Source organism: Stigmatopora argus, chromosome 5, assembly GCF_051989625.1.
Source record: "Stigmatopora argus isolate UIUO_Sarg chromosome 5, RoL_Sarg_1.0, whole genome shotgun sequence".
NCBI classification, from domain to species: domain Eukaryota; kingdom Metazoa; phylum Chordata; class Actinopteri; order Syngnathiformes; family Syngnathidae; genus Stigmatopora; species Stigmatopora argus.
In genome coordinates, this window is record NC_135391.1 from 18384753 (window position 1) to 18404457 (window position 19705).

General features: G+C 40.5%; 1 protein-coding gene across 3 annotated transcripts in view; it reads right to left on the reverse strand.

Moving 5' to 3' along the window:
• Positions 1 to 19705, reverse strand: part of LOC144074277 (netrin receptor UNC5C-like) — a 238936-nt gene that overhangs the window by 40362 nt on the left and 178869 nt on the right. For all 3 annotated transcript variants that reach the window (XM_077600617.1, XM_077600615.1, XM_077600616.1), the window contains 3 exons: positions 8420 to 8600; positions 5356 to 5523; positions 3498 to 3662 (listed from right to left, as the gene is read on the reverse strand). In XM_077600617.1, coding sequence (XP_077456743.1) covers positions 3498 to 3662; positions 5356 to 5523; positions 8420 to 8600 — 514 coding nt within the window. The remainder of the gene's footprint in view (positions 1 to 3497; positions 3663 to 5355; positions 5524 to 8419; positions 8601 to 19705) is intronic.

The following is a 19705-nucleotide window of genomic DNA, read 5'->3' on the forward strand; positions in this document are numbered from 1 at the left end:
CTAAAAATCACTTCATGAAGAGCCACTCAAAAGTACGTGCAGTATATACTTTTTAAAATAAATTGGAAAAATCAACCTGAGAGTGTTTTGACTAGTAATTGCAAGTCATAAAAAATTGGGGGATTGAATGGTGTCAGTAATATCACAAAATGTGGAAAAGTTGACATGCTGCAAATTTATTCCGGAAGCACACTATTCCCATTGAGTTATTAGTCTGTTTTTGATTTTTTTTAAGCATTATTAAAATAAACTGAAAAAACAAAAAAACAAAAAAAAACATACTGTTGTTGTCAAGTAATCAAAGGGCATTTTGGGGAATCTTTTCTTCTTCTTCAATTATTAATAGGGCTGTAAGGTAACAAAATAGTGTAAAATTATTAATATTTCCCATTATTGTATGGAATGTTTGCCCATGATAAATTATTCCATCGCAACCTTCTCAGTCCAAATGTAACAATCTTAATTTTTTCCTTTACCTGAAGTTGGGCTTTTGTTTGATGCAAATACAAACACCATAAAAAATATTACACAACCGCTCTGCCATCTCCGGAGATTACCACAGCTTTAAAAGACGACAGATCTAAAATTTATAAGCGAGAGACATTCTACGTGCTGCTGCTTGACACATTTTATGTCTTCCTGTTAGCGCTATAGGAAGTAGTTGAAACATAAGGCCGGTGTGTCGAGTCGTTACGAAGACGGAAAGTCAATCGGAGGAAATGAGCCTGAATGGATGACCCAAAGAAGAAAAGCTCAATTTAGTACAACATTAACTCTATGGAATAATCTTGTCTGAATGTGATAGCATCACAAAGAGACTAGTAACACGTTGATTGCATGTTTTGATGCCATGTTATTTTTGGTCTGATTGGGAAATGAGAGGCATTAATTTGAGGTCAGGCATTAATATGTTCGGTGGAGAAGACGCCTAAGATGACTTTACTGACTGCCATTGAGAAAGATATATATTTAATTTGAACTAGGGGGGTTAAATTATAAATGTAAATTCATCAGATGTAGCCATGAAGCAAATTTTCATTACTAGTGATGGCAAAAAAAGCTAAATAAAGCAAATCAAAGAGTTAATACATAAACAGGAAGAGTAATTGATTTGACAGAAAAAAAACATAAATGTACATTAAAAGTCAAGCAATAATAATGACGCGTAGGGCAGCAGTGAACGATCAAGTCTCGGTCCTATTCAACTTGTAATCGTCTCTACGTGTATAAAACAAATTTGGCACTCAAATCTGGCTGTTTTTTTTTTAAATATTGACTGCAAAAATCAGCACCTCATTTTTGGTGTGACAATAATTTCTGATTTGGAGATATTTTTATTGGGTGGAGCCAAGGCAGCTGAGAAAGGAAGACTAATTGCGATACAAGTTCATTAGTAAGCCAGATGAAAATTAATTGAGTTAAATTTAGTGGGAAAGTGATTTGGTGAGAAGAAAAAAAGTGATGACATTTAGGGGTACAAAAAAGGGACTAATATCACTACCAAATATGGCAACGTTTTGAGTCTGGCTACATCGGGTGAGAGTGTGCTTTCTGGATGTTCCTCTAGTTTTATATTTATTTATTGTAGTTTAATTTAGTTTTAGACATTTTGCTATGTCAAGAGAAGACTACCTAATTTGGAAAAGTGTGGAAAAAACACTGATTATGACAAGTCGCTGGTTGATCATTCCTAGCTAATAAAGAGTTGTTTTCACGCTCAACACCCTCAAACCTGTATCTTTGTTTGATGGGTTCACACATGAGAACCGATGTGCGTGTCGGGATCTAAAAATACAATCCGCTATTTTCTCTCCTGCGCTCATGTCAAATATCTGCCAATTACTCTCGGTACAATGAGTAAGCAAGGTACTCCACTTCTTGCTGCAAGTCAACAAAAATAATTGCCTGTACCTTGGAGGAGCGCAGCTTGATTCGCTTCTTAACCTTTAAAGCTTTTTTGGAAACACAAAAAATTGGTTTTTATGAGCCAAATTTTAGTTCAGTTGGTAAGGTGTCTGGTGCTTTTTATGAGTCTTATTACGTTCTGGTGGGAACTGAGGATTTGGCTCGACTGAGTGATATGACCGGTGGGTGAGCGAGAGAAAGTGAATGAATGTAAGGCCTGAAAGCAGAAAGCCTCCTGAGAGGAAAAGTGGTATGAATCAGGCGGATGGAACAGTAATAGTCATGCTTGATGAATAAAAAGAAACAAATAATGGACCACTTAAATGCTGCAAGCTGCATGGTAACATAAACTCATTCAATGCCATTAAAGGTGATACATGTCCAATCCATTTGGGAAGGGATAAGGTGGCAGCGATACTTTGGTCTTTATATGGTCACCAGGTGCTTCTCACGTCTGCCTCACAGTTCTGAGATTGGGGATTTAATCCCAAGTGGGTTCTGTCCTTTCTGTGCGGAGTTTGCATGTTCTCCCTGGGCCGGCATGAGTTTTCTTTCGGTACTCTGGTTTCCTCCCAAATCCTGAGAAATGCATGGTAGGCTTGCTGAATACTCTAAATTTGCTCTAAGTATGAATGTGAGCGTGGTTGGCTGCTGCCCATAGTTGGCTGGGATAAACTCTAGTGCCTTGTGAGGATAAGCAATACGTAAAACAAAAAATAAATTTAAAATCTGATGGCACTACCTTTCCAGTCATTTTGAACTGTGAGGGTTGAAATAAAAATAAAACTTCATTTGCAGCCACACTCCCAGTACAAATTGGATTGGGTGTCTACTAGTGATAAACATGCCACAAAGTGCAGAGAAGAAGGCACCATACAAAAGAACAAGAAGATGCAATATTATATATATATATATATATATATATATATATATATATATATATATATATATATATATATATGCAAATTCCAAGCTCACATACTTTTGCAATTCTGTTTCTTGTGTAGAAATATCAAGTTTTGGATTCCTTAAGACCAATGCCAGTTACTTGACATCACCGTGGTTGTAAACTATCCAGGCCAGTGTTCTATCAGATTTTTCTTTCTTTTCAGAGTTATCTGATATATCTGATATCAGTTTTTGCCAGTCATTTTTTCGGTTATATCTACGTCCATTATTATGGGGAAGCATGTTTTGTTGGTTCTTCGGACCTGTCAAAAAATGCTTCCAGTACTTAATGCATTAAAAGATCTATGATATTTACCTCAATACCCAAATCACAAATCACACCTACTTTAGATGGGATTTTAATTGGTACTTTTTGGCGGGGTAGAATTTTGATGGCTCCATTGCACCTTTTTAAATTAATTGTGTTGAGTGCTTTAGTCACAGATGCTTGAGTTTGTAGACAATGAAAGCAAAACCTTGTGGGCGTTACACAAATACGTAAGTACACATGCGCAGAACTGCAAAGAAGCAATTTCTGATGGGTCGCAAAATATGACAGAATACCTATTGTGTAACAAAGAGCCTTTACGAGGCATTCCTTTAAAAAGTAATTGCGGTGCATGTTTATGAGCTATCTGACTCACTTTGCATACAGAGTCCGTCGGTACAGTTCTGAGAGTGAAGTACCAGACCGTCGCAGTCCTTGCCTCCGTTTTTGGGCGCCGGGTTGTTGCACTCCCGTCTCCTCCATTGGGTGCACTCTGTCCCACAGGCTGACCACTTACTCCATTCCGTCCACTCGCCGTCCACTGGGGCAATCAAAAACATAACCACGATTATATTAAGATGGTATCAATATGTTACTAAATATATTTATGAACGCCAATCTCAGCCAGACTTTTTGGGGACTTTTTCAAGAATAACAAAAGCTGAAAAGCCTTCTCTTGATTTTTTTTGTCTTTACCAAGAATTTTAACCTCTTGATACTTGACTTTACATTTAACAAATATACATAGAGCGTGGGCGGCCCGGTGTTGCGAGTGTTTAGCGCGTCAGTCTCACAGCTCTGGGTTCAAATCAAGGTCATGCCCAGCTGTGTGTAGTTTGCATGTTCTCCCCGATCCCGCGTGGGTTTCCTCCAGGTACTCCGGTTTCCTCCCACATTCCAAAATCATGCATGGTAGGCTGATTGGACAATGCAATTGCTCCTAGGTATGGGTGTGAGTGTGCATGGTTGTTCATCTCCTTGTGCCCTGCGAACGGCTGGCCAGCAATTCAGGGTGTCCCCCGCCACTGGCCCGGAGACAGCTGGGATTGGCTCCAGCCCCCTCCCCCCCCATGACCCTAATGAGGATAAAGCGGTTCAGAAAATGAAATGAGATGAGTATATCACCAAATAAAATATTTATGTCATTTCTGTAGTTCCCAATGAAAGATCGAGGACTGCAAAAATCCAAGGGTATGGACATTGATTCATTTTCAACACCGCTTGTTTTTAAGGTCAACGGGAGGCAGAAAAAACAAAATCATTAAAAAATTATATATACGTATGTTAAAACAAAACATGCATGGTAGGCTGCTTGAACTATCTAAATTGCCCCTAGGTGTGAGTGTGAGCATGAATGTTTGTCTGTCTCCTTGTGGCCTGCGATTGGTTAGCCATCAATTCACGATGTACTTCACCTACCGCCTGGTGTGCATTGTTGGCTGGGATAGGCTAGAGCTAGATGAACCCAACCTTGTGAGGATAAGCTGTACAGAACATGAAGTAATGAATTAAATATTTAGAATATTCCCACAACCCCTGCAAGGATAAAGTGGTGCAGAAAATGAATGAATGAATTAAATATTTAAAATATTCCCGAGACCCCTGCAAGGATAAAATGGAGCAGAAAATGAATGCATGACTGGATAAAAATGATTGAAATAAAGAAAAGAAAAGAATATTTACTTTTTTCTCTATTTTGTTTGTAAATAAAACAAACAAAAGACAAAAATAAGTTATTTGCAATCAAGAGCTTTTTGACAAGTTTTGACAAAAAATCCTGTTAATAACTCATGAATATCAAAAACGTTGTGTATTAATTTGACAATTAATTAGTAGATTAATTGTGAGCTTAGTTGACAAAAATGGCCCTCGGAAGTAAAGCAAAACTATAAATATGAAACATGAGTTTGCACACAAAAGAGTGACTGAATGAAATGTTCAGAGGAAACATTTTTTAATCCATTACAGTGCAATGAAGTCTGTGTTAATCACGTACATTTCAACTCCATTCCGCATGACTACAAAATATTAGCATGAAATGAACAATTACTAGAAAAATGTATTTTTTATCCATTGGCTGACACTGACAGCGAGAGGCATCCAATTTAACTCGGGGGCTGGCAGCAATCGAACAATAACTCATGTGGCGTCACCACAAATGTACATTCACCATTTTTTATGGACACTAAATACAACACTAGAGCAAACAAACAAAACATTATGCTCAAACTCACCAGTACACAAAGAAGTACAAGGCAATTTCTGGATAGCCTGTCCATCACAAGGCAGTCCGCCATTCAAAGGGGCAGGGTTAGTACAGCTTCGGGTTCGTTTCTGGAAACCGCGTCCACAACGGCTGTTGCAAACCGACCACTCTGTCCACGTAGACCAGCCGCCATTGACTGTAAAATTAGAAAAATCTATTATTTGTTGTGGGGGAAAGCAAAGCTCCACATATAGGTGTAATGTTTGCATTTTTTACCCGGCCAATTGATTAGGTCATTGGACAGTCCACACACTTTGACACATTTACAGCATTCTAACCTCAAAATGCAGTTCCTCCCTTGATTTTACATTCAAAATTGTGCAAAAATACCAGCTTTTGACCAAAAAGGCTCAATCATACGTATATATATATATATATATATATATATATATATATATATATATATATATATATATATATATATATATATATATATATATATATATATATATATATATATATATATATATATATACATATATATATATATATATATATATATATATATATATATATATATATATATATATATTTTTTACAAATGTTTTAAGAATTTAAAACATTATAGCTCACAATAGTTATCAGCCAGTTGCAGCAAAATGTTCAATGTCGCGAAACTTGACAAAAATTTCCAATGGCACAAACAACAGCAGGCGGACCGGCGGATGAGTGGTTAGCATGTCGGCCTCATAGTTCTGGAGTCCTATGTTCAAATCCAGGTTGTTCCACCTGTGTGGAGTTTGCATGTTCTCCCTGGGCCTGCATGGGTTTCTTCTAGGTACTCTGGTTTCCTCCCACATTCCAAAGATATGCATGGTGGGCAGATTGGACACTCTAAATTGCCCCTAGGTATGAGTGTGTGTGAATGGTTGTCCGTCTCCTCGTCCCCTGCGATCGATTAGCTACCGAGTCAGGGTTTCCCCCCTGAAGTCAGCTGGGATAGGCTCCAGCATCCCCCGCGACCCTTGTGAGGATAAAGCAGTTCCGAAAATGAAGAAATGGGTGAACAAACAGCCACAAATTTGTCAAAAATCTTCAGAGTTACTACAATATCAACACACGGTTGACAGAATGTTGAGGAAATTACTGGAAATGCCCCAAAATAAATAGGAAGTGATTTGAAATGAACAGGCAATGTTTTGGAAATGCTCCTAAATCAACAAGAAATGAACGAGTCAAGTCACCCACAGGAGTTTACCATTAAGCAAACAAAGTATCCACACTCTCCAAAAATTGCATAATCTATTTGGCTGTACTATGCATTAGGGAAGACTGTGTAAATGTTTGGCACGAGTTTACTGGATCATAATGTTACAATATATTTAGAGTCAAAGAGTCAAATGGCAATGTAAAGGAAGGAGGAAGATAAGTTGGAAATGAGAACAATTTGAGCAGCATATCATGTACCCTGATGACTAAAGAAACTGTTCAGGGTTAACAGGATGTGGAATTCTTGATTTTTCACTGTATTTCCTCTCCACCACATTTTGATGTATCCACCCGGCAACTTTTTCACCTTGTCAACAGCGTCAGCCAGGCCCCCGGGGGGGTGCAGAGGAGATTGAACCCGCAGATTGAACAATCTATTTCTGTAAGTATACATCAGTGTCAAACCACTCCATCTTGGGCTGTCTGTCTATAGCCAGTGCACACAAAAAATGCATGCAGTTATTTCTGATTGAAGCGCTCGGCGGCAGATGCACTGGAGGGAAATATTAGGATATGTTTTTTTGTGTTTTTTTGTTTGTATTTATGCACATTCTTTTTGTCGCTTCTAAGATTGGCAGCAAGCAGAGATGAGGGGTCAGATAGTAGCTCAGGAAATGCTTTTATTATTTTAGTTTTTTCATTATTGTTATAATACTTCTTGGCTTATTTGAGCATGTCAGTACGATTTAACTTTCACCTAACTCATTGGTGTATTTTTTTAGAGTCAATACTATGAGTGTGACAATTGTTTCTGGTGGTGTAGTGTGAGATTCTACTCATGTAAAATATATGCCTTGGCTGGGAAACACTGGCTAAGGCAGATCCGGTGGAGTGCAATGACAGTGATACAGTTGGCACCAGTGCAGAACTAATTTCAAGCGGCAGGTGGCAAAAGTATTTTAAATGCTGCGCGCAAAATATACCATAATCCATCCCTCTCCATTCTTGAGTGCCTTCTGAGTGTCAGCTGACTTTAGGACGAGAAAAGGACAGCATTTCATTCATTTTCCGAGCTGCTCATCCACACGAGGAGGGTGGGGATGCTGGAGCCTCTCCAGCATAGACCAGTAGGTGAGGTACACCATGAATTGGTTGCCAGCCAATAAAAACAACCATGCGTACATACACACATGGCTAAGGAAATTCTGTGATCAATCAGCCTACCATGTATATTTTTGGGATGTGGGAAGAAACCGGAGTACAGTATAGAGGAAATACTGTGACTGATGCCATTAGTGTAGTGTCCAGCATCATTCTTCTGTTATTACCCTAGCAAACGTCCAATCCATTTAAAGTAGAAGGTTGGCAGTGAATGAATACAAATGCCACCATCCCACTTTAAATAGATTGGGCGCCTTTTGATGTCAATGGCAGCCATTAGGTGAATAAAGACATTTTGTAAAAAAGGGTACTGAGTAATTTCTAATTTAATAATTCTAGTATCGTGACAAGCATCACAAAATCTGTTATGACCTGAAATATTTTAAGTTGCTCTTCACTTTAAACTGTCAAAGATCTTTTCATATAGTCCCTATTTGCTATGCTACCTCCCACCTCTTAGGGTATTCTTTTACAAAAATCAATAGGATGCTCACTCTGTTATAGGTCAATAGTTCAGAAAAGTTGGAAAAACATCAGTTTGGCACAACAGCCAAGAAAGAAGAACAAAAATCGACCTATTAATCTGACATTGGACCTCAAACTGCACAAGCATTTTGTGTGGGCAAAGGTTTCGAATCGATGGGGTTATGGCTTTCTATAATAAGATCTCTGAAAGAAAAGAAGTTCAACACAGAGACGAAGAATTTGATCCAGATGCGTACCGTAAACAATGACAGTAGCGGTGGTGCTGCGTCTCTTCGCCACGATATTCTTAGCCACGCACGTGTAGTTGGCCGTATCAGACAGACGGGCTTGTTTGATAATCAAGTTGTGGTCGATGGTAATGTAGAAGTTTCTGTCCTCTGCCGGGTCGATGATTTCTTCGTTCCGTAGCCATTCAACCTGAAGTGAAACAACGGAATGGTAAATATTTATTTTTGGACAATTAATTAATTTAGTAGTAGTATAAAAAAGCCAGATGATTGGACGTCTATCATCGTCAATAGTGCTAAATGTGTTTGAAGGTAATGTTTAAACATTTAAAATTTACGAAAAGCGCATATTTCTATATGCTACAATATATTTTATCATTTGCTGAAAAATGATAGAATTATCACAGCTCGATTCCCACTCAGGTGCAGTATGATTGTGCTGCAGAGGGTTGTACTTCTCTCTGTGCGCCCTATGGCTGACTGGCGACCAGTCTAGGGTGTAATCTGCCTTTCGCTCGAAATCAGATGGGATAGCTCCTGTAACACGGGATGATGATGAATGAATGAATATACTTGTGAGTAATGTTTTTTTATTCTTAGAGTGAAGAATATTCTGTTAACATAATATCAGAAATAATACATTAGTCAGTAGTGATATTGGAATGAATTGTGTTGTCTGTTTATTTATATATTATCTATGTTGCTATTTCGACCATTCTAGGATGTAGTCTGATTTTCCCCCAGTCAGCTGTGATAAGTCATGCCAACCCTTGCGATTAGGATTTTGCTATTTTAATTTTTTTTGCATGCATTACTCAAAAACTGTTTCCAGGGGAGCCAATTGGCAAACAGACCTCTTCACCGAATTTAACGTTCCTTCATGCGCTGTCAGCCTTCCCACTTCAAATAGTTGTGGTTTCTATATTATTAATTAATCTTCTGTACCACGCATCCTCATATGTGGTGCGGGGGGCTGCTGGAGCCTATCCCAGCTTACTTCGGGCAAAAGGCAGACCACACCTAAGACCGGTCGCCAGTCAGCCGAAAGGCACACAGAGAGACAGACGACGATTTGCACTCACAATCATCCTGCCACCAGCAGGAATCGAGCCCTACATTATTTATTAATTATTATATGAGTTAAGGAGAAAAATCTGAAAATATCCCCCATTATCCGTGGAAAATACAATAACTGAGTATCCAGATACACTTTAGTGTCAATACTTCAATACATTGGACAACCCCATGGCATTTGGTATCCCATTCAAAGTATCAAAGTCAGTGCAAATTATGCACCTTCAGATGGACTAAATGTGCAATCCAGGAAAAGTTCTATTTATGGCGATAATGACGATAGACCTGATGTAAAAAGTTTGATTTACCAGTAAAACCTATATAACAATTCATTAGTTCGCTGTTAAACACTACCAATAAAAAAATTGAACTGGCCTTCGGTGACATCCAGAGCTGCCAATAACTTCATTTAATTTCAGGAGTTTACCCGGAAATGCAGCACAAACTCCGGGACTCCGGACAACCTCCCTAAACTCCGTAAATCCCCAAAATTGTCACATACATTTTTATTAAGCAAACCATTTCAGAAAAGTACCAAATTTCCAATTTAAATGCCTCGAAATTCACACCATTGCTACGGCTTCCGCTATCTTGATACAACTGCACTGTAAACCGAAAGAATTCGGTAACAAGAGTGCATTGTGAATCATCTGAGTTCTGATGAATGATTCGTCTTGTGCGACTTCAGCGCATATGGATTTTGCGTGAATCGCATTCACTCCGGATAAACTCCGGAAATGGGACAAGGGTACTCCTGAAATGGGGCCGAGGGAGGTTGGAAGCTCTGAATCTAACTGGTTGTTAAAAGCAAAACTAGTTACATTACTTCCATGTCTCCGGACATCTTCACAAATACCATTACATTAAATGATCAGCCTCTTTGGCATGGTCCCTGTATTTTATTTTAACAGTATTTTATAATGTATTTATGTTTTCCAATTAACATGATTCTCCAGATGATGTGGCAGAGTTGTAATGTTAAAGAAAGATCTTCAAGCTTGCACACGGACGGCTGGCAATGGAGGAAAGCAGAGAAGGGTCCTGAACATATGCTTTTATAAGACTCCTTGGGTGAAGGGTAGGACAGCAGGGAATATCATATTTATGAGGCTAATCACATTTCCCGAGCGCAGTATTTACGGCGGCGAAGCCTCGTAAATTCCCCCTATCCCCTCTACACGGCATAAATGCTCGCGCAGCATCGTTCCATTCGCATTGTTTAATTTTCTTTTCGCTCAGCGTTAGGAAATGGAAATCTCATATGTGGGGAAGGGGCGGAAAACATGACCGCTGATATTGCCCCGCTTGTTATTCTCTGGCAACTTGCCGCCGCTCTTCCCAGACTCCGAGCTGCTTGTTTGACATTTTAATTTCTAATAAAAAACAAAAAACAAAAAACAAACAAAGAAAAAAAACAAAGGTTACGCTCAACCACAACAAAATAAAAGGGTTGGCTCCACGTAGGACAAATGGGGAGGAAAGCGGTTTGTTGGAGTGCTCAAAAATAGGACACCTTTTCACCAATCTGGTGTCCTACAAGTGCAATCAGTGGATTGCAGTCAGGTGCTTCTTGTTTTCTGCAGAAATCTCAAAGCGACTGTGCTGGATCGGTTGGAACAAAAACCTGCACCCACAGCGGCCCTTGAGGACCGGTTTGCCCACCCCTGAGCTAGAGCCTATCCCAGCCCACTTCAGACACGAGGAGGGGGACACCCTGAATAGGTGGCCAGCCAATCGCAGGGCACGGGGAGACGGACAACCATTCACGCTCACACTGATACCTTGTGGCAATTTTAATTGTTCAACCAGCCTACTGTTCATGTTTTTGGAATGTGGGAGGAAACCGGAGTACCCGTAGAGAACCTACGCAGGCCCAGGGAGAACATGTAAACTCCACACAGGAGGACAGATCTGAATTTCAATCCAGGACCCCATAACTGTGAGGCCAATGTTCTAACCACTCAGTCGCCGCGCCGCCCCTGGACTTTATATTGACAAGAAATCATTGTTTTGTTTGTTATTATTACAGTGGTACCTCGTCATACGACCGTTCGTCATACGGAATGCTCGTCTTACGGGGGAAATTTCGATCGAATAATTCGCCCGTGATGCGGTCAAAGTTTCGTGATGCGACCAAGCCAGGTTGCCATGGCATTTTTTTTGGCATATCTTTCGTGTATAACAATATTTACGAGCACCGGATGAGCTATTCAGACCAGGAAACGCACAACGCGCATGCGCGGTGAAAAGAGGGCTTTCTGCGTAATGAAGTATACTCGTGCTCGCAAAAGTATCCCCGGTAGCAACTCTATCATAGGCGCCGTTCGAGGGGATGCGAACACAGATGCTACAAGCTAAAAGGAGCCGCTAGCCAGCGCCCCTGAAGCTCCCATGAGCAGCGGGGCGATCGCTGATAAAAGACTCTGCTCGTTGGCTGCTCATAAGAACATCGGGGGCACTGGCTCGCAACAGCATCCCCGGTAGCAACTCTATCATAGTCGCCGTTCGAGGGGATGCGAACACAGATGCTACAAGCTAAAAGGAGCCGCTAGCCAGCGCCCCCGAAGCTCCCATGAGCAGCGGTGCGATCGCTGATAAGACTGCTTGCTGCTCGTTGGCAAGTGGTCGTGCGTTCTCCGATTGTGAGGACATTTGTGTGCATCATTTTCGGAATATTTTGAAGGGAATAGTACGACAGCAAACAGCCCATCGATAGCGAACGTGAGGGTGGAGTGTTTGTTCTGTTTACGAGTGCGTTGTGTGGAAGAAAAAAAAAACCGAAGCCCCTCTCCCCTCGGCGAAATCCGGCCAATTTTAGTTAGATTAAACACTTTATTTCTATTAAACCACTCGTTATTTATTACTTTGTCAATATATGGCGAATTATAAGAAATAAAACATTTTTTTTCAATCCAATATCCTGTTTCTGGTGTTTTTTTCAGAGAGTTGGAACGAATTAATTTGTTTCCCATTCATTTCAATGGGAAACTTTACCTCGAGTTACGAGTAATTTGTCATACGAGCTCAGTCCCGGAACGGATTAAGCTCGTATCTCGAGGTACCACTGTATAAGTATTTTGATTACTTTTTGACGGATCTCAGATTTTAATGGCACGGTAGTAGTAGTGGGGTAATGAATAAACTTGTGGTTATTCTCCTTTTCTGCTGCTCCCTCTTGGCATAACATTTCTTTTTTTCAAATGTTACAATTCCATTGATAAGCTCCAGCACCCCCGCTACTCCAATGAAGATAAAGTGGTTCAAAAAATGAGATTAGAAGAGACAATTCCATTGACTAACCTCGCGCATCGTCTCCTACCCTTTCGCTCTTTGCACACGTGACACCAGGGACACGTCACACATCGTTCTCTCCATCCAAATGCTGTTTAGATGGCTGATATGTATGTACTGGTACAGGTTGTTGTAAATGGAAACAAACCATTCACTTTGTGATCCTCTCAGCAACCGAAAAAAAAATGACAGCGAGTGAACGAGAGACGCCGGACAATCATTGGGCTGGTGGTGGTGGAACTCTCCACGCAGTCCCTATGGCCAATCCCAGCCTGTTCGGCATCCATCTTCCTGTAGTAAAATCTTGCGAGATGAGACTTCACAAGATTTCCGAAGATTTATTTTTTAAACAGCCTACAATGTAAACGTGATATGCCGAAATTCTAAAAATATTGCTTACATGTACATATACATATTTATATAATATTTCTAGATAAAAATAACAGCTGTTTATTTTGGATTATGAATCACCGGAGTGGGCGGTCCAGCAGCCGAGTGGTTAGCACGTCGCCCTCACAGTGGGGGACCAGGGTTCAAATCCAGGTCGGTCCACCTGTGTGGAGTTTGCATGATCTCCCCGGGCCTTTGTGGGTTTTCTCAGATACTCCGATTTCCTCCAACGTTCCAAAGCCATGCATGGTAGGCTGATTTGCCACTCTAAAATGCTCCTAGGTATGAGTGTGAGCCTGAATGGTTATTTATCTCCTTGTGTCCTGCGATTGGCTGGCCACCAATTCAGGGTGTCCTCTGGCTCTGGCCCGCAGTCAGCTGGGATTGGCTCCAGCACCCCCCGTGACCCTAGTGAGGATAAAGCGGTTCAGGAAATGAGATGGGGAAATGAGATGAGTCGCAGGGTTCAAAGTGGGAGCAATTTGTAGCCTGAAAGTTACGGTAATTTATATGGTTAATGAGTTGACTCAATCGGCGATGAATCAACTACCAAAATAATTGTTTGTGACAGCCCTACTTCCGTTAGTGGCTCTTCTTTCTGCACGCGGCGAGGTATTCTACTTCATTACCTCCAAATTTTCCCTTTCTGCGAACAGTGTTTAGAATTGACTCCCAGTCAGCAAAATGAGGACAAACATGCCTTCTGCACTTAAAAAGTAATTTAAACTTCAATGCCAATTAACCCGGGCCACCTTCCACTCCCGCACTTGCTTACTGTAGCGCTTTTCGAGTGTGCCGCTCAAAGGAAAAAAACCTAACAAAAGACCTTTTTATCACGTTCCCGTAGTGCAATCTTTGTATTTCAGTATGCAAGGCCTGTACATGCTCGGCTGGTCTCAGACAGGCAAACTCCATGTGGCGGCAATACCGCCACAGCCATCGCATCATTAGCCCCAGCTGGTGTCAACAATGGCGTGTGCATTTGTGTTGTTGTGCGACAGCAGACGGCGGCTGATTCAATCAAGCCTGTCTTTGGAGAAGGGGATTCCATATTTGAAATTTCAATTATTGCCCCTGCGTCATCAGTCTTACTGTTTTAGATGCACAACTTAACACATGTATTGTGGCTCCGATAAATTGATAACTCATTGGTTGTCATTCATTCATTTTCTGAACCGCATAACCTCAGAAAGGGAGTGGGCGGTGCTGGAGCCTATCCCAGTTAAAAAATCATGTTTCAGTGCAATTGACGGTAATAGGTGTACAATCCCATGTAGCATGATCAATATTATTCATTCTTTCATTTATCTCCAAAGGGTTGTGGGGTCTACTGTAGTCTAAACCAGCTGACTTTGGGCGAAAGGCAGACTATACCCTCGACTGGTCGTCAGTCAGCCGAAGGGCACACAGTGAGACAAACGACCATTCACACTCTTAAACATAACACCACCAGCAGGAATCGAGCCCGCGCCTGCCCTCACCGAAGTCAGGCAAGGGAACCTCTGCACCAAGGTACAGCACCCCCTTGTAAATTGGTGATAGAGGAGATGTATCAATGAATACTTTTCTATAACCAAATCCATTTTTTTCTATTTCAAACCATAAAAAAATATTTCATCAACTAACGGCTCAAATAAACAATGATTAATTCATTCATTCTTCACCCAAGACACAAATACATCTCACTGCCTTTAATACCATTGCACAAGCACTGATGAATTAGCCTTGGCCTTACTTTCAACCGCTACAGGATTAAAAAAAAAAAAGGTTAAACAAGGGTCCTGTGTTTTGACTGAAAGGACAAGATTAACTGACATTTATTATAAAGGGAAATCAGTTTTGCCCAATTATAAATAATGGCTGGACTTTGATCAACGTTGATATCTCTCAAAACTGATTGTTCATCCGTTCTGCAAAAACCCTAGTACAATTCTTGCAAACAGTCACTGTTTTGTCACTTTAGGAAAAAAAACATCTCACCTCCAGCTACAGAAGATCAAGAAGTCAGGCAAAAAGTGTGAAATAATCTTAAGAAAAACAAAAATAATGTTTCAATACGTATCATAGCCTTCAATAAAAAGCAAAGCAAAGCAAAGCGTTATTGTTCGCCGCGTTCTATCTCCCTGCATTTTTGCACTGGTAGTGGGACAAAGGCTAGGCTTGGATAAAAGTAGGCCACAATATGAAGATATTTTGTTGCACCGAGTAGTGCCACAATGATAAAAAGGGGGTTTGAAAAAAACACAGTCTGTTGCATAAGAGGAACATCATGTGAATTTTCAAAGGTGAAACAAATGGTAGTGTGAAAAAAGGAAGATTGGATTTGGTGTTCCACCATTTTTTTGCTTCCAATACTGATTACAAATTCCTTTTTTTTATTTTAAATTACTGTATACTCACTTGAATGTAAAGTATTAGCTATTTTGAGGGCATCAATTTGCTGCTACCTTCCCACTTCAAATTAATTGGACATCTAGCACTGTTAAACAATACCAAGCAATTATAGCCTTTATTTACCATTATGTGAGTATGCAGTAAATTAGTATTAAAAGAAAAAAAACATACACATGTGTAGGCAGGCTCACGTTCGATTTACGCTAGTAGCGTATAATTGTGAGTGTGAATGGTCGTCTGTCTCTCTGTGTGCCCTATGGCTGACTGGTGACCAATCTAGGATGTAGTCTGCCTTTTGCCGGAAGTCGACTGGGATAGGCTCCAGCAACCCCTGCGACCATTAAGAGTACGCACAAGATGGAAGATGCAAGAATGAAGAAAATATAGAATTGTGGAGGTAAAATGGAAAAACCATACAATGGAGTGCGCAACACACTACTGTTCCACCTGAAAATCACACTGAAGTGAAAATGAAGTGTTGATACTGAGGATGATCTCTCTTGATTAGCTGTATTATTTCCATCCCCACAAGACCACAGCCAAGTGGCTTAAAGAGTTCTCTTCGCCAGTGATTAGACTTGCCTGCGTGTGGATACGCGTGCGTGGGTAAGGGGCGCTCTAATAATCCCAACAAGCCACCTGGGAAGATTTGTCACTTCATTTCATGCCGAAATGACACTTGATTGCTGGAATGCGGAGGTGAACGAGTCGGAAAAGATAATTGCAATTTATTCGTGTATACTTTTTCAAATAAGTTCAAAGTTGCACTGCCTAAGTGAAAGAAAGCTGGAGTATTTTGTGGCAGATGAAATTTGCGGAATGTAATTAATGTTGTTCTTTAGCCATAAAAAATAAGATGTGAAAAATCAAACTCGGGCGGTCTGGCGAATGAGTGGTTAGTGCATTGGCCTCACAGTTCTGGGGTCCTGAGTCAATCCCGGTCGGTATTCCTGTATGAAATTTACATGTTCTCGCTGGTTTGCGTGGGTATTCTCCAGGTACTCCGGTTCCCTTGCACATTCCAAAAACATGCATGGTAGCCTGTTTAAACACTATAAATGGTCCCTAGGTATTAGTGAGGATTGAATAGAATATAGAATAGAATTCAATCCAATGGAGAATGATGATGTTAGATATGAGTTTTGAGATATGAGCTTGGACATAAATCAAGGCACCACTCTATGTTAAATAAGTATATTTTGTGTTCTTTCTAAAACTAAAATGACAGCATTTAAATTCATTGGCCACTGACAATGACAGACATTTGATCAATTTTGATATGGTCATAATTTGCTACCAGTCTCTCCCCGTCAAAAAGCACGGCAAAAGAAGTAGAGTCCAAAAGCCAGAAAGATATAAAAGACAAATGGCCGGAAATAAACGCAGAAGGTGATGGAAATGTTAAGAGAACACAACGGACAAAGTGAAGTCATTTGAGAAGACGGACCCAGCGGAAAAAAAGACTGAACCGAGGAAGTGAGTGAAAGATGAGCACTGGCAAGTTGAGGCCATTCGTCTTTCACCTACAAATGAAAAGATGGTTGGACGTGTGCAAGTGTATTACCGCCAACAGATGCTCAGCAAACACATCAGCTGCCTCCTGATGTAAGCCACTAAGTAGAATAGTAATCAAGTCCTTCATTAGCACGCTAACAAAGGCCATTACTGCATAATCAACACTCTTCAAATTCAATCGGGGAAAGCTAATATAAATTTAATCCAATAGCGCACATGAAATCTGCTAATGTGAATGAATCTGGATGTTTGCACAAAATAATCATAATACAGTGATCCATCACTGAAACATCGCTCATCATCCGCACAGATTTTATCTTTAAAATCCCAATTGGATTTAACAGTGCATCCTCTTGGCGAGGGAAGTGCTGGTGCAGAATTTCGCGTTTTAATGCAAAGTGGTCAGTACAAAGCAGGGAGAGGATTATCAAACTCAAAACTGAACTGACAAAGAGGCAAGAACATGACTTACGTGACAGAGACCAAACGAAACACTAAGTACATGAGGTAATATTCCCACAACCAGACATACCAGAACACAGGGTTTGAATACAAACACAAGGGCTGATTACCAATCACTCGCAGCTTTCTTACAAGAGTAAGGGAAGCCCGGAGGGACACAAGAGGCGAAACGCACACACACACCTCCACCCAAATCCCTAACAAGACGTGACACCAGGTCGCTTTATCTGGTTACTTATGCCTCCGGCTATTTCTATCTACTTTTATAAATAGGTGATACAAATGTTCTTAAGTATCTGGAGTTTGCATGTTCTCCGTGGGTTTCCTCCGGGCACTCCGGTTTCCTCCCACATTCCAAAAACATGCATGGTAGGCTAATTGGACAATATAAATTGCCCCTAGGTATGGGTGTGAGTGTGCATGGTTATTTATCTCCTTGTGACCTGCGATTGGCTGGCCACTGATTCAGGGTGTACCCCGCCTCTGGCCCGGAGTCAGCCGGGATAGGCTCCAGCAGGCCCCGCGATCCAAATGAGGATAAAGTGGTTCAGAAAATGAGATGACAGATGAGAAGTATCTGATGGTTTTTGTTTGTACACTTAGTATTTTCATCCTTTTCCCCTCTCGCCACAGTCTACTATTATCCATGAACTACTTTTTGTCATTTTTTTACTAATAGCAAATGTATGTTTTTACTGAAGCAAATGTGATTTCCCCGGAAAGGTCAAAGCTAGCGAAATGTATGTACTGCTTCACTGAGCAAAGGACAGTAGAAATCTGGCTGTCTTTTCTGATGTGGGCATATGCCATTTGACGTTCATTTTAATTGGCCACGTGTCAAGGGGGATGTGTCCTGTCCCGCTGCCCCGGCAACATGCTTCGAATGGACCGTGGCCGCAAGAAGCAAACGCAGGTTATCCGCTTGCCATGCTGGAAATTCAGGAAGAGAGCTGACAGCTTCATTAATGTGGTACACGCGAGTGACGCGGAGATCCAATTAAAGTACGCAAACATAACTGGGTTGCCATCGATACTGCCACTAGAGCACCATTAGCAGATATGGTATATCAAGCATGTAAACATAACATATTAAAAATGAGAAAGAAACTGGAGAGGATTAACCCATTATACTCACATTTCATACATAATGACATACAATAGATGCACCCATTGAAATACTATGAAATTTAAAACAACTTTAACATTTTATACCAGGGGTTGCCAACTGGCAGAATGTGAGATGAATCTGTACGTTAACACCATTTTGTCCAGACTTCCGAACATCTTTTAAATTAGTAAAGACAATTTTGAACAGGAGCGAGCGAGGCTAGCAATGTTTGGAACAGGATTCTTTGAGGGGCAGCCGCCATGGCTGTTTTGCTGTTGCTTTTACGTTACATGCCGTGAAAAACTTGACTGAATTATGACATTTTAAATGAGAAAGGTGGAATTTAAAACACAGACCTTCTAAGATGAGCAGAATGACGCTTAAGCTTTTATTTTGCACACAGCAAGTGCGACAAGGCCAGTGTGTCTCATATGCATGAATTCTATTTTGTTTCCTAAATGAGCCATCACAAGCGGTATTTCGAAACAAGGCACAAAACATTAGACGAAAATCGCTCAATGGGATCAATAATGACAAGACAGAAAATAAGTGAACAAAAAGGAAAGTATATAGGCAGGCAACACATTGCAACATGGGTATAAGCCCCTACAGCACGCTTACGAGTGCTCACTGCCACTGGCTCGTGCAATGGATTTTGGCGAAATGCAAGAAGACTTTTACTGAAATGCTTTAACCACAGTGTTAAAAGGTTTGTGAGAAGAATACTTATGATACACTTGGAAGATGATTCTGTTTTCTGAGAAGAGGTGAAATATTTGTACCTACTCTATCAAGTGTGCAGTGTAAATTGTTTCTTTTGGATGTGAAATGTTGATATTTGCACAAAACAAATGAACACCATACTTAAGTAATGTTCAGCAAAATCTGTTGAAATAATAAGATAATAGTATCATTGCTAAATTATCTATATGTTTTAAGCATTTTTTTTTTAAATATACAGTTGTCTACAATTATGTTTGGGCGCTGGGCCACTTGGCTGATCAAGCTACTGGACCTTTTGCCAATTTATTTTTAATGTTATTGGGGGCCATAAACATATG